Genomic DNA, 13,237 nt, shown 5'->3' with positions numbered 1-13,237 from the left:
ATATACTCTGCTTTTCTCTTCAGCCCAAGAGTGTGAAAGGAAAAGTGGATTTTAATAAAACAAATTTACGGAACTAAATCTTCTCCTTTATTCGCAGAATCTGGGTTACATCGACAACAAATCTTCTTGCAGAGGCCCTCAAACCTCGCAGCCATTGAAGGACAAGATGTGGTTCTGGAATGTGCAGTATCAGGATACCCGACCCCGATCGTCTTCTGGATGCGAGGAGAAGAAGTCATCCCAACAAGGCATGTAGCTTCATAGAGCTGTCAGTCTGATGAAGAATGAATGTAGCGGATTTATTGTAACACCACTGGATTCTATCCCATCTCCTTTGTTTAGAATGATATGTTATTTCTGTTATTAGTCCTCCAGTCATAGCAATGCAAGTAGTTGTTCATTGTTTTTCATGGCTCTATCATCTATTATTATGTGGTCTTACTATATAGTCATTATGGAGAAGATTTACTTAGAACAAATCCTTTAAAGGGTACCTCTCATCAAATAAACTTTTGATATATTTTAGATTAATGAATGTTGAATAACTTTCCAATAGCATGTTAATGAAAAATATGCTTCTTTCTATTGTATTTTTCCCGATCAGTCCTGTCAGCAAGCATTTCTGACTCATGCTGGAGTCCTAAACACTCAGAGCTGCCAGCCTGCTTTGTTCACAGCCAAACAGGCTGTGAACAAAGCAGGCTGGCAGCTCTGAGTGTTCTCCTTTGTGAACAAAGCAGACTGGCAGCTCGTAGTGTTTAGGACTCCAGCATGAGTCTGAAATGCTTGCTGCCAGGACTGGTAGGGAGACCCCTAGTGGTCATTTCTTCAAAGTGGAAAATTAAGTAGAAAGAAGCATATTTTTTAATAACATGCAATTGTAAAGTTATTCTGCATACACTAATCTATAATATATCAAAAGTTTTTTTGATGAGCGGTACCCTTTAAAGGGGTACTCTGCTGCTCAGTGTTTGTAACAAAACTGTTCCGAACACTGAAGCCGGCGCCAGGAGTTTGTGATGTCATAGCCCCCTCATGATGTCACGCCTTGCCCCCTCAATGCAAGTCTATGGGAGGGGGCGTGATGGCTGCCACGCCCCCTCCCATAGACTTGCATTGAGGGGGTAGGGGCGTGATGTCATGAGGGGGTGGGACTATGACATCACGAGCTACTGCGCCGGCTTCAGCGTTCGGAACAGTTTGTTCCAAATGCTGAGCAGCGTAGTACCCCTTTAAAGTCGCACATTTTTGCACACAAGTGATGATGTTTTCTCAAAAAAATACATTTCTTCTCTCTAACTCTCATGTCCATTAAAGGGGTACTCCACTCCCCAGCGTTCGGAACATTTAGTTCCTAACATTGGGTGCAGGTTTCGGGGGTCGCATCAGGGGTCGTGAAGTGGCGACCCTCGAAGCCCACTCTGGCATTCGGAACGAAATGTTTGAAACACTGAGGAGTGGAGTACCCCTTTAAGTTCCCCATAGTGACTGCACCGGATTGGGGAAGTTGGAAGGATATGGATATACACTCATGTCTGGTGTATATTTCTATGCTGGGCGCAAAGGCAGCCACGGACCCGCTGGATTTACTGAGACGAGTTAAAGGATTGGGGAAAACTGTAAAGTTGGAAGAAGACTCTAGTACCCTTTTGGGCACCTCTAGTCTGGATACGTGATGAGATACAGTTGGGATACATGAAGGGATACAGGTTCCTTATGACATCCTGTAACACATATTTACAAAGGTGTTGCCGCTGGGCCTGTAGATCCTGCACACTTGTAGGCTGCCAAAGCTGGGACCATAAATGCTCAATTGGTGATAAAGCTGGTGACCGGTGGCCAAGGATGTGTAGCAATGTGGTGGAGACATTACCGGGAGACCCTTGTAGTGTGTTGGTAAACATTATCTTGCAGGAAGCCATGAGAGACAGATCATCACACCAGCAGGGAGGGCAGTATGTCGTTCCACAGGAAAAGTAGGACCTAAGTGCTTAACAGGAACATGCCCTTACGTACCCTTACAGCTTGGCCAATATGTCCAATGATGTGCCCCCTCCTAAAGTCTGTCAGCTCGACAAAATGTCTTGTCTTCGAGTGTGTCGAAGAGGCATGTCTGGCAGACACCAATCTCTGACCAAGAAATACACTACCCAAAAGTTGCCTCTAAGAGCCTTTTTGTAGGGCAGTAGCGGAAGCAGTTATCCTCCCTCTTGTGGCAAGATAGAGTGTCTGACCACACCTGTAATCATCTACATATCTGCCTGAAACATAACTGCATGACGTATATATATATATATTAGGGCTGTACAATATATCGCAATCGAATCACGATCTTTATGAATTGCGGTATAGTGATACGCCCACCCCCGGGAAAACTTGTAATTACCAATGGGAAGAGATGTGACTTGGGGGGAGATGTGACATGGGGGAGATGTGACATGGGAGAAGATGTGACATGGGAGGGATGTGACATGGGAGGGATGTGACATGGGAGGAAATGTGACATGGTGGGGAGATGTGACATGGGAGGAGATGTAAACATGGTAGGGATGTGACATGGGAGGAGATGTGACATGGGAGGGATGTGACATGGGAGGGATGTGACATGGGAGGGATGTGACATGGGAGGGATGTGACATGGGAGGAGATGTGACATGGGAGGAGATGTGACATGGGAGGGATGTGACATGGGAGGAGATGTGACATGGGAGGGATGTGACATGGGAGGGATGTGACATGGGAGGGATGTGACATGGGAGGGATGTGACATGGGAGGAAATGTGACATGGGGGGAGATGTGACATGGGAGGAGATGTGACATGGGAGGAGATGTAAACATGGTAGGGATGTGACATGGGAGATGTGACATGGGAGGGATGTGACATGGGAGTGATGTGACATGGGAGGAGATGTGACATGGGAGGAGATGTGACATGGGAGGGATGTGACATGGGAGGAGATGTGACATGGGAGGGATGTGACATGGGAGGAGATGTGACATGGGAGGGATGTGACATGGGAGGAGTTGTGACATGGAAGGAGATTTACCATGGGAGGAGATGTGACATGGGAGGGATGTGACATGGGAGGAGGTGTGACATGGGAGGGATGTGACATGGGGGAGATGTGACATGGGAGGGATGTGACATGGGAGGAGATGTGACATGGGAGGGATGTGACATGGGAGGAGATGTGACATGGGAGGAGATGTGACATGAGAGGGATGTGACATGGGGGGAGATGTGACATGGAAGGAGATGTGACATGGGAGGAGATGTGACATGGGAGGAGATGTGACATGGGAGGGATGTGACATGGGAGGGATGTGACATGGGAGGGATGTGACATGGGAGGAGGTGTGACATGGGAGGAGATGTGACATGGGAGGGATGTGACATGGGAGGAGATGTGACATGGGAGGGATGTGACATGGGAGGAGATGTGACATGGGAGGGATGTGACATGGGAGGGATGTGACATGGGAGGGATGTGACATGGGAGGGATGTGACATGGGAGGAAATGTGACATGGGGGGAGATGTGACATGGGAGGAGATGTGACATGGGAGGAGATGTAAACATGGTAGGGATGTGACATGGGAGGAGATGTAAACATGGTAGGGATGTGACATGGGAGATGTGACATGGGAGGGATGTGACATGGGAGTGATGTGACATGGGAGGAGATGTGACATGGGAGGAGATGTGACATGGGAGGGATGTGACATGGGAGGAGATGTGACATGGGAGGGATGTGACATGGGAGGAGATGTGACATGGGAGGGATGTGACATGGGAGGAGTTGTGACATGGAAGGAGATTTACCATGGGAGGAGATGTGACATGGGAGGGATGTGACATGGGAGGAGGTGTGACATGGGAGGGATGTGACATGGGGGAGATGTGACATGGGAGGGATGTGACATGGGAGGAGATGTGACATGGGAGGGATGTGACATGGGAGGAGATGTGACATGGGAGGAGATGTGACTTGGGAGGAGATGTGACATGGGAGGAGATGTGACATGAGAGGGATGTGACATGGGGGGAGATGTGACATGGAAGGAGATGTGACATGGGAGGAGATGTGACATGGGAGGAGATGTGACATGGGAGGGATGTGACATGGGAGGGATGTGACATGGGAGGGATGTGACATGGGAGGAGGTGTGACATGGGAGGAGATGTGACATGGGAGGAGATGTGAGATGGGAGGAGATATGACATGGGAGGAGATGTAAACATGGTAGGGATGTGACATGGGAGGAGATGTGACATGGGGGGAGATGTGACATGGGAGGGATGTGACATGGGGGGAGATGTGACATGGGAGGGATGTGACATGGGAGGAGATGTGACATGGGAGGGATGTGACATGGGAGGAGATGTGACATGGTGGGGAGATGCGACATGGGAGGGATGTGACGTGGGAGGAGATGTGACATGGGAGGGATGTGACATGGGAGGAGATGTGACATGGTGGGGAGATGTGACATGGGAGGAGATGTGACATGGGGGAGATGTGACATGGGGGAGATGTGACATGGGGGAGATGTGACATGGGAGGGATGTGACATGGGAGGGATGTGACATGGGAGGAGATGTGACATGGTGGGGAGATGTGACATGGGAGGAGATGTGACATGGGAGGGATGTGACATGGGAGGGTTGTGACATGGGAGGAGATGTGACATGGTGGGGAGATGTGACATGGGAGGAGATGTGACATGGGAGGGATGTGACATGGTGGGGAGATGTGACATGGGAGGAGATGTGACATGGGAGGGATGTGACATGGGAGGAAATGTGACATGGTGGGGAGATGTGACATGGGAGGAGATGTAAACATGGTAGGGATGTGACATGGGAGGAGATGTGACATGGGAGGGATGTGACATGGGAGGGATGTGACATGGGAGGGATGTGACATGGGAGGGATGTGACATGGGAGGAGATGTGACATGGGAGGAGATGTGACATGGGAGGGATGTGACATGGGAGGAGATGTGACATGGGAGGGATGTGACATGGGAGGAGATGTGACATGGGAGGGATGTGACATGGGAGGGATGTGACATGGGAGGGATGTGACATGGGAGGGATGTGACATGGGAGGAAATGTGACATGGGGGGAGATGTGACATGGGAGGAGATGTGACATGGGAGGAGATGTAAACATGGTAGGGATGTGACATGGGAGGAGATGTAAACATGGTAGGGATGTGACATGGGAGATGTGACATGGGAGGGATGTGACATGGGAGTGATGTGACATGGGAGGAGATGTGACATGGGAGGAGATGTGACATGGGAGGGATGTGACATGGGAGGAGATGTGACATGGGAGGGATGTGACATGGGAGGAGATGTGACATGGGAGGGATGTGACATGGGAGGAGTTGTGACATGGAAGGAGATTTACCATGGGAGGAGATGTGACATGGGAGGGATGTGACATGGGAGGAGGTGTGACATGGGAGGGATGTGACATGGGGGAGATGTGACATGGGAGGGATGTGACATGGGAGGAGATGTGACATGGGAGGGATGTGACATGGGAGGAGATGTGACATTGGAGGAGATGTGACATGAGAGGGATGTGACATGGGGGGAGATGTGACATGGAAGGAGATGTGACATGGGAGGAGATGTGACATGGGAGGAGATGTGACATGGGAGGGATGTGACATGGGAGGGATGTGACATGGGAGGGATGTGACATGGGAGGAGGTGTGACATGGGAGGAGATGTGACATGGGAGGGATGTGACATGGGAGGAGATGTGACATGGGAGGGATGTGACATGGGAGGAGATGTGACATGGGAGGGATGTGACATGGGAGGGATGTGACATGGGAGGGATGTGACATGGGAGGGATGTGACATGGGAGGAAATGTGACATGGGGGGAGATGTGACATGGGAGGAGATGTGACATGGGAGGAGATGTAAACATGGTAGGGATGTGACATGGGAGGAGATGTAAACATGGTAGGGATGTGACATGGGAGATGTGACATGGGAGGGATGTGACATGGGAGTGATGTGACATGGGAGGAGATGTGACATGGGAGGAGATGTGACATGGGAGGGATGTGACATGGGAGGAGATGTGACATGGGAGGGATGTGACATGGGAGGAGATGTGACATGGGAGGGATGTGACATGGGAGGAGTTGTGACATGGAAGGAGATTTACCATGGGAGGAGATGTGACATGGGAGGGATGTGACATGGGAGGAGGTGTGACATGGGAGGGATGTGACATGGGGGAGATGTGACATGGGAGGGATGTGACATGGGAGGAGATGTGACATGGGAGGGATGTGACATGGGAGGAGATGTGACATGGGAGGAGATGTGACTTGGGAGGAGATGTGACATGGGAGGAGATGTGACATGAGAGGGATGTGACATGGGGGGAGATGTGACATGGAAGGAGATGTGACATGGGAGGAGATGTGACATGGGAGGAGATGTGACATGGGAGGGATGTGACATGGGAGGGATGTGACATGGGAGGGATGTGACATGGGAGGAGGTGTGACATGGGAGGAGATGTGACATGGGAGGAGATGTGAGATGGGAGGAGATATGACATGGGAGGAGATGTAAACATGGTAGGGATGTGACATGGGAGGAGATGTGACATGGGGGGAGATGTGACATGGGAGGGATGTGACATGGGGGGAGATGTGACATGGGAGGGATGTGACATGGGAGGAGATGTGACATGGGAGGGATGTGACATGGGAGGAGATGTGACATGGTGGGGAGATGCGACATGGGAGGGATGTGACGTGGGAGGAGATGTGACATGGGAGGGATGTGACATGGGAGGAGATGTGACATGGTGGGGAGATGTGACATGGGAGGAGATGTGACATGGGGGAGATGTGACATGGGGGAGATGTGACATGGGGGAGATGTGACATGGGAGGGATGTGACATGGGAGGGATGTGACATGGGAGGAGATGTGACATGGTGGGGAGATGTGACATGGGAGGAGATGTGACATGGGAGGGATGTGACATGGGAGGGTTGTGACATGGGAGGAGATGTGACATGGTGGGGAGATGTGACATGGGAGGAGATGTGACATGGGAGGGATGTGACATGGTGGGGAGATGTGACATGGGAGGAGATGTGACATGGGAGGGATGTGACATGGGGGGAGATGTGACATGGGAGGGATGTGACATGGGAGGGATGTGACATGGGAGATGTGACATGGGAGGGATGTGACATGGGAGGAGATGTGACATGGGAGGGATGTGACATGGGAGGAGATGTGACATGGGAGGGATGTGACATGGGGGAGATGTGACATGGGAGGGATGTGACATGGGAGGAGATGTGACATGGGAGGGATGTGACATGGGGGAGATGTGACATGGGGGAGATGTGACATGGGAGGGATGTGGCATGGGAGGAGATGTGACATGGGAGGAGATGTGACATGGGAGGAGATGTGACATGGGAGGAGATGTGACATGGGAGGGATGTGACATGGGGGAGATGTGACATGGGAGGGATGTGACATGGGAGGAGATGTGACATGGGGGGAGATGTGACATGGGAGGGATGTGACATGGGGGAGATGTGACATGGGAGGGATGTGACATGGGAGGAGATGTGACATGGGAGGAGATGTGACATGGGAGGGATGTGACATGGGAGGAGATGTGACATGGGGGGAGATGTAAACATGGGAGGGATGTGACATGGGAGGAGATGTGACATGGGGGGAGATGTAAACATGGGAGGGATGTGACATGGGAGGAGATGTGACATGGGAGGAGATGTGACATGGGGGAGAAATGTGAGATTGGAGGAGATGTGACATGGAGAGGTTGTGACACATATATATCCTTTTTGTAAGATCACCTCCAGTTCATGGCTGTACTTCACAAATCTAAACCTTCACAGTGGCTGGGTTTTATGTCTCCTTTCTGTTTGTTTTTGGAAGCGTAGTATTAAACACATCACACTTTATTACACGGTATAATTCCGCTTTCTAACTTGTCTTTTATGAGGTCTTGGAATTGGCTGAATGTTATTTTTTCAATCATTACAAATTCGAAGGATATGCCATAGCTTTCAGAAGTAACGACAACATAGTGGAAGGCGGCAGAGATAACATGTAACACCTGCAAGCTGAGATATCATTAATTCTGATTGTGCTGGATTATTCCATTGGAAAAGACTATTGTATTCTTCAAGATGCATCATACACTTCACTGACTATAGAGTGGGAAATTACAGGACTGTGAGGCAAAAAGGGGCTTGAGAACACCGCCCAGAACAATGAAGTAAATGCAATCATACGGCATACGTGTGAGGCTTCTAAACACACAAATAACCGGGTATAATTTCGCCAACATTTTTTGTTTTTCGCTTTGGAATATCATTGACTTTTTTTTGCCATCATAGTGTACCTGCAGTTCAGCTGTTTTTCCCTACAGATCTAGCAATGTCTGTTCACTGGGGAAAAAATGTGTCAAAATTGATATTTCGTGAAGGTGCAGTATTGCGTCCGTATTAGTGTTTGTTTTCCTCCTTTCCTTATGTAATATCAACCATGTCCCTGTTGGTAGAAACGTAAACCTGTGGAGTGTAGAAATAAACCCGAAATATATCCGCACTCACCGCTAGATACGTGACTCGATGCTCCTCCAACCGGGGCTGACCGGGGATATGGGCTGCAGCCATGGACGGCGCTCAGAGGCTAACTACCGGTGTTTTCGCACAAAAATGCGCTTCATCCGGCCTAGGCCGGATGAAGCGCATTTTTGCGCGAAAACACCGGTAGTTAGCTTCTGAGCGCCGTCCATCGCTGCAGCCCGTATCCCCGGTAAGCCCCGGTTGGAGGAGCATCGAGTCACATATCTAGCGGTGAGTGCGGATATATTTCGGATTTATTTCTACACTCCACATGTTGATACCTACTTTATTCTATTGTATCCCAGCTCCTCCGCAGACTCAATTCTGGATAGATGACTGGCTAGAGCTACCATCACACCGCACCTGGTCACCCAGTATCAGCCGTATTGAGCAGTGCCGTCTGAACCTACATTTTGTATCTGAGAAATGTAAACCTGTTACCATGTCCCAGGGCTGGTGAGACATGTGGGGAAAATGTAATTGAGGAGGAAGGCCTCAGCAGGGCAGTACCTAGATACTTCTTATTACAATGTAATAAGAGACTAGGAGACAAGACTTGAATTGTAGTGAAGAAAAATAAACCTTTGTTGCGGGCGCTGTTCCTAATTTCGGAAGTATCAACCAGGATGCTGAAGTAGGTTAAAGTGCTATATAGCACTATGTTTATTAAAGTACATAAAACCAATGATGCGTTTCAGAGATTGCCATGCCAATCTGAGGAAGGAGGACTGTCCCTCTGAAACGCGTCATTGATTTTATGTACTTTAATAAACATAACCTACTTCAGCATCCTGGTTGATACTTCTGAAATTAGGAACAGCGCCCGCAACAAAGGTTTATTTTTCTTCACTACATTTCAAGTCCTATATAGGAGAAGTTTTCTTATTTTCCATTTATACCTTGGGCCTAGCAGTTCATCTCCAGAGGATCACCGATAACCCATTGGGGTGATATGCGCATTTATCTCTTGAATCAGGTGAGTGGCCATCTTGAAGAGTCGTTCTCATCTTGTCCCCTGTGGGACACCGATACCCTGGGTAATACACGAGGCGCTTCCCTCCCTTGCTGTTTTTGTTTCTCTTCTGAGGAGACAAGACGGCACTCACCATACAGTAGGATACTTTATTCTACAGTTGCAAACATACAACACAGGTCAGAGAGTCAGGCAGACAGCGGGAGACACAATCGGGTGACAGTTTCGTGCGTGATGACACACTTCCTCTAGCAGATGCGTTGGCATGAGGAAGTGCGTCATCACGCACAAAACGGTCGTCCCGATGCGTCTCCCAAGAACCAACTAGATTGACTGCGCATCTGCATTGGAACCATGTTTGGGAGCTCCATCACAAAGTCTGTTCTGGCGATACACAACGGACCTGGATGGTCTGTAGCACAACTGACACCGATATGTCCCGTCAGGTCAGACTGGCTTTGAATGGGGTCTGTTGGGTTACACATCTGGTGTTCACTCTATTTCAGGAGTTGAGAGGAGAAAAAAAAATCAAACGTATAGTATTTTTTTCTCTGCTGAACTCCTGTCATTTCGACGGACCCAGCAAATGGAGCTCAAAGCTAATGTAAACCAAGCCTAACCATACCGATCAATTTTTATGTGACTTTGAGCTTCTTAGGGCTAATGGCCGAGACTTAAAGGGGTACGCCGTCCCTAGATATCTTATCTCCTATCCTAAGGATAGGGGATCAGATGTCTGATTGTGAGGGTCACGCAGCTGGGACCCCCGCAATCTCTGTGCAACACCCAGCGTTTGTTTAGAACGTTGGATACTGGCGGCTTGGGTCGTGACCACACGACCATGCCCCCTTGTGACGTCACACCATGCCTCCTCAATGCAAGTCTATGGGATTGGGCGTGGCGGTCGGGTTGCGGTGTGATGTCACGAGGGGCGTGGGCATGATGTCACGACGACCTCCGCAGCCCGCTCCAAGCAATGGGGCAGCGAAGCACCCCTTTAACCCTCAGCAATGTGTCATATCCGATAAAGTCATGACTAAGCCATTGCCATGTACAGGAGGTAACCTTATGCTGCAATTTTTTTGTGATTCTATGACCCTGTCGAAGACTTATGGATGCCATATACATCATGTTTCGCTACAATGTTCTATGTTTGTTTTGGGCCCTTATGCTCTTATTGGGGGAGATTTATCAAAATCTGTCCAGAGGAAAAGTTGCTGAGTTGGCCATAGCAACCAATCAGATCGCTTCTTTCATTTTTTAAAAGGCCTGTGAAAAATGAAAGAAGTGATCTGATTGGTTTCTATGGGCAACTCAGCAACTTTTCCTCTGGACAGGTTTTGATAAATCTCCCCCATTGTGTTCCCATCTTTCTCTCGTCCTCCTTCTTCAAAACTTGGTCCTCCTAAGCCGCCATATCTTTGCCCGTTTTTTCCAGTCTTATCCAACCTACTACTTCTTCTTCACAATCTGTATATGTTAATTTCTCACCCCACCTCACAAATCTTCTATATCTTATGTCATGTACCGTTCACTGACCTCCACCCTTGTCAGCTCCTTATCTAATCTACTTAATATATTCCAGGACAAGAAAATATTCTCTTCTTGGAAGCAGCAATTTGCTGATTACCAACGTGACGGATGATGACACGGGCACGTATACCTGTCTGGTTACCTACAAGGGCGAGAACAGCAGTGCCTCGGCAGAGCTCAGCGTCATGGGTACGTGGCCCAGTTTGATATTAACATCCAAGAAGGAGCCTGGTGAAATGTGTCTTATAATTATTAAGCTCTTATTATTATAATTAGACTATTTCAGGCCATTTTATGTTTTCAGTTGGCACGAGGCTACTCCACAGGTATAATGGATATGAATCATTTAGCGTTTCATTCTTCACAATTATATACCCTGAGCGGCTCATACTTCTAGGCTGTGGGTGTTACGCCTTTGTTGGTGTTCATAGGGTTTATAATGTATGGATGTGTATTATGTGAGTTACTGTTTTACACAAGGGTTTATCTTCTTTCTGGTTGGCTCGAGAGGTGCTGTATCCAGTGAGACCCAGTTGGTGTATGGAGACTTATTTTCAGCCAATGCTTCATGGGAAAGAAAACTTAAAAATGACTCTTTTCTATAAGGCCCTGACTTGGCTAATATGAGAGTTTTTGTCTTTCGTGTGACGAGCTCATTTGCATATGTATTTTGGGTTATAATTTGTATACATATAACATATATGATGTATTGTAAATATAATTCTACTGCTTCTTTGGAGACAACACATTATCATGACTCGTGTCAGGCAATCAGTACTAAGAAAGATCATGTGACTCCAATTTTTTGGTATATTGGTAAAGGGATAGGGGACTGACTCCTACCTCAGAGCGTTTCGACCCTCAGCTTCCGAGACAAACTGCTCTCTGAAGTGACGGACCACTCCTCCCATCACCGGCTTAAGAGGGACATCGCTGTGATTGGTGTTTGGCCCGTTGGTCTCAGAAGGTGGGGGCTGGAGTGCTCTGAATTAGGAGATGGGCCCTGTTCTGGAGATCTGGAGTAGTTTGACCCCTGCGATCAGATACTTCCTCTGGAGAGTGGATATGTTAAATTCCACAGATAAATATTTTAATGCCCTTATTTGAATGGAGTAGTAGGGGATAATTTTTTTTTTAGGTCTATACCAAGGCGCGTGCTAAACATAAACAAAAATTTACCTTTTATCTTGTTTAAAAAAAATAAATAAATAAATAATAACTTACCTTCCTCCCTTCCCCGCCTCCAACATTCTCTTGGAGCTCCCAGTTCTGATGGGCAGCACTTCCGGCATCAAGATCAGCATGCCTCTGCCAATGTATGGCTTTACGGACATAACCCCGTGCCTGACCACAGTCTAGAAAGTGCCATACAGCAGAGAGCTCTGTGAAAATGCTGGTGGCAGAGGAGGGAGAGAGGTAAGTATTATTATTTTTTTTTTTTTTCAATCCGGAATACTCCTTTAAGACATAAAAACGGGGTATCAGGTCAAGTATTTGATCAGAATTTTTACCTAAAACCAGAAGTTGGTCCAATACACAGAAATAAAAGCTGCAAATCTTTCCAGTATAATTTTCCTTTTATTGGTTCCTCTCTTGTTTTGGCCACAAATACTGACCAAATATTGTCTAAATACTGATCAAGAAAATATACTAGGTGTAAACACAGCCTTAAAGGGGTATTCCAGGAAAAAAACTTTTTTTTTATATCCACTGGCTCCAGAAAGTTAAACAGATTTGTAAATCACTTCTATTAAATAATCTTAATCCATTCAGTACTTATGAGCTTCTGAAGTTAAGGTTGTTCTTTTCTGTCTAAGTGCTCTCTGATTACACGTGTCTCCGGATCCGCCCAGTTTAGAAGAGGTTTGCTATGGGGATTTGCTTCTAAACTGGGTGTTTCCCGAGACACGTGTCATCAGAGAGCACTTAGACAAAAAAGAAGAAGCTCATAAGTACTGAAAGGATTAAGATTTTTTAATAGAAGTAATTTACAAATCGGTTTATCTTTCTGGAGCTAGTTGATATATATAAAAAAAAAGTTTTTTCCTGGATAACCCCTTTAAGATTT

At 47.6% G+C, this 13,237-nt stretch overlaps 1 protein-coding gene across 8 annotated transcripts in view; it reads left to right on the top strand.

The window, feature by feature from the left end:
• Positions 1–13,237, top strand: part of DCC (DCC netrin 1 receptor) — a 533,618-nt gene that overhangs the window by 142,497 nt on the left and 377,884 nt on the right. For all 8 annotated transcript variants that reach the window (XM_056545057.1, XM_056545065.1, XM_056545088.1 and 5 more), the window contains exons 4-5: positions 98–248; positions 11,222–11,358. In XM_056545057.1, coding sequence (XP_056401032.1) covers positions 98–248; positions 11,222–11,358 — 288 coding nt within the window. The remainder of the gene's footprint in view (positions 1–97; positions 249–11,221; positions 11,359–13,237) is intronic.

The sequence above is a fragment of the Hyla sarda genome, chromosome 1, assembly GCF_029499605.1.
Source record: "Hyla sarda isolate aHylSar1 chromosome 1, aHylSar1.hap1, whole genome shotgun sequence".
NCBI lineage: Eukaryota > Metazoa > Chordata > Amphibia > Anura > Hylidae > Hyla > Hyla sarda.
This window is presented reverse-complemented; position numbering and strand designations above follow the sequence as displayed.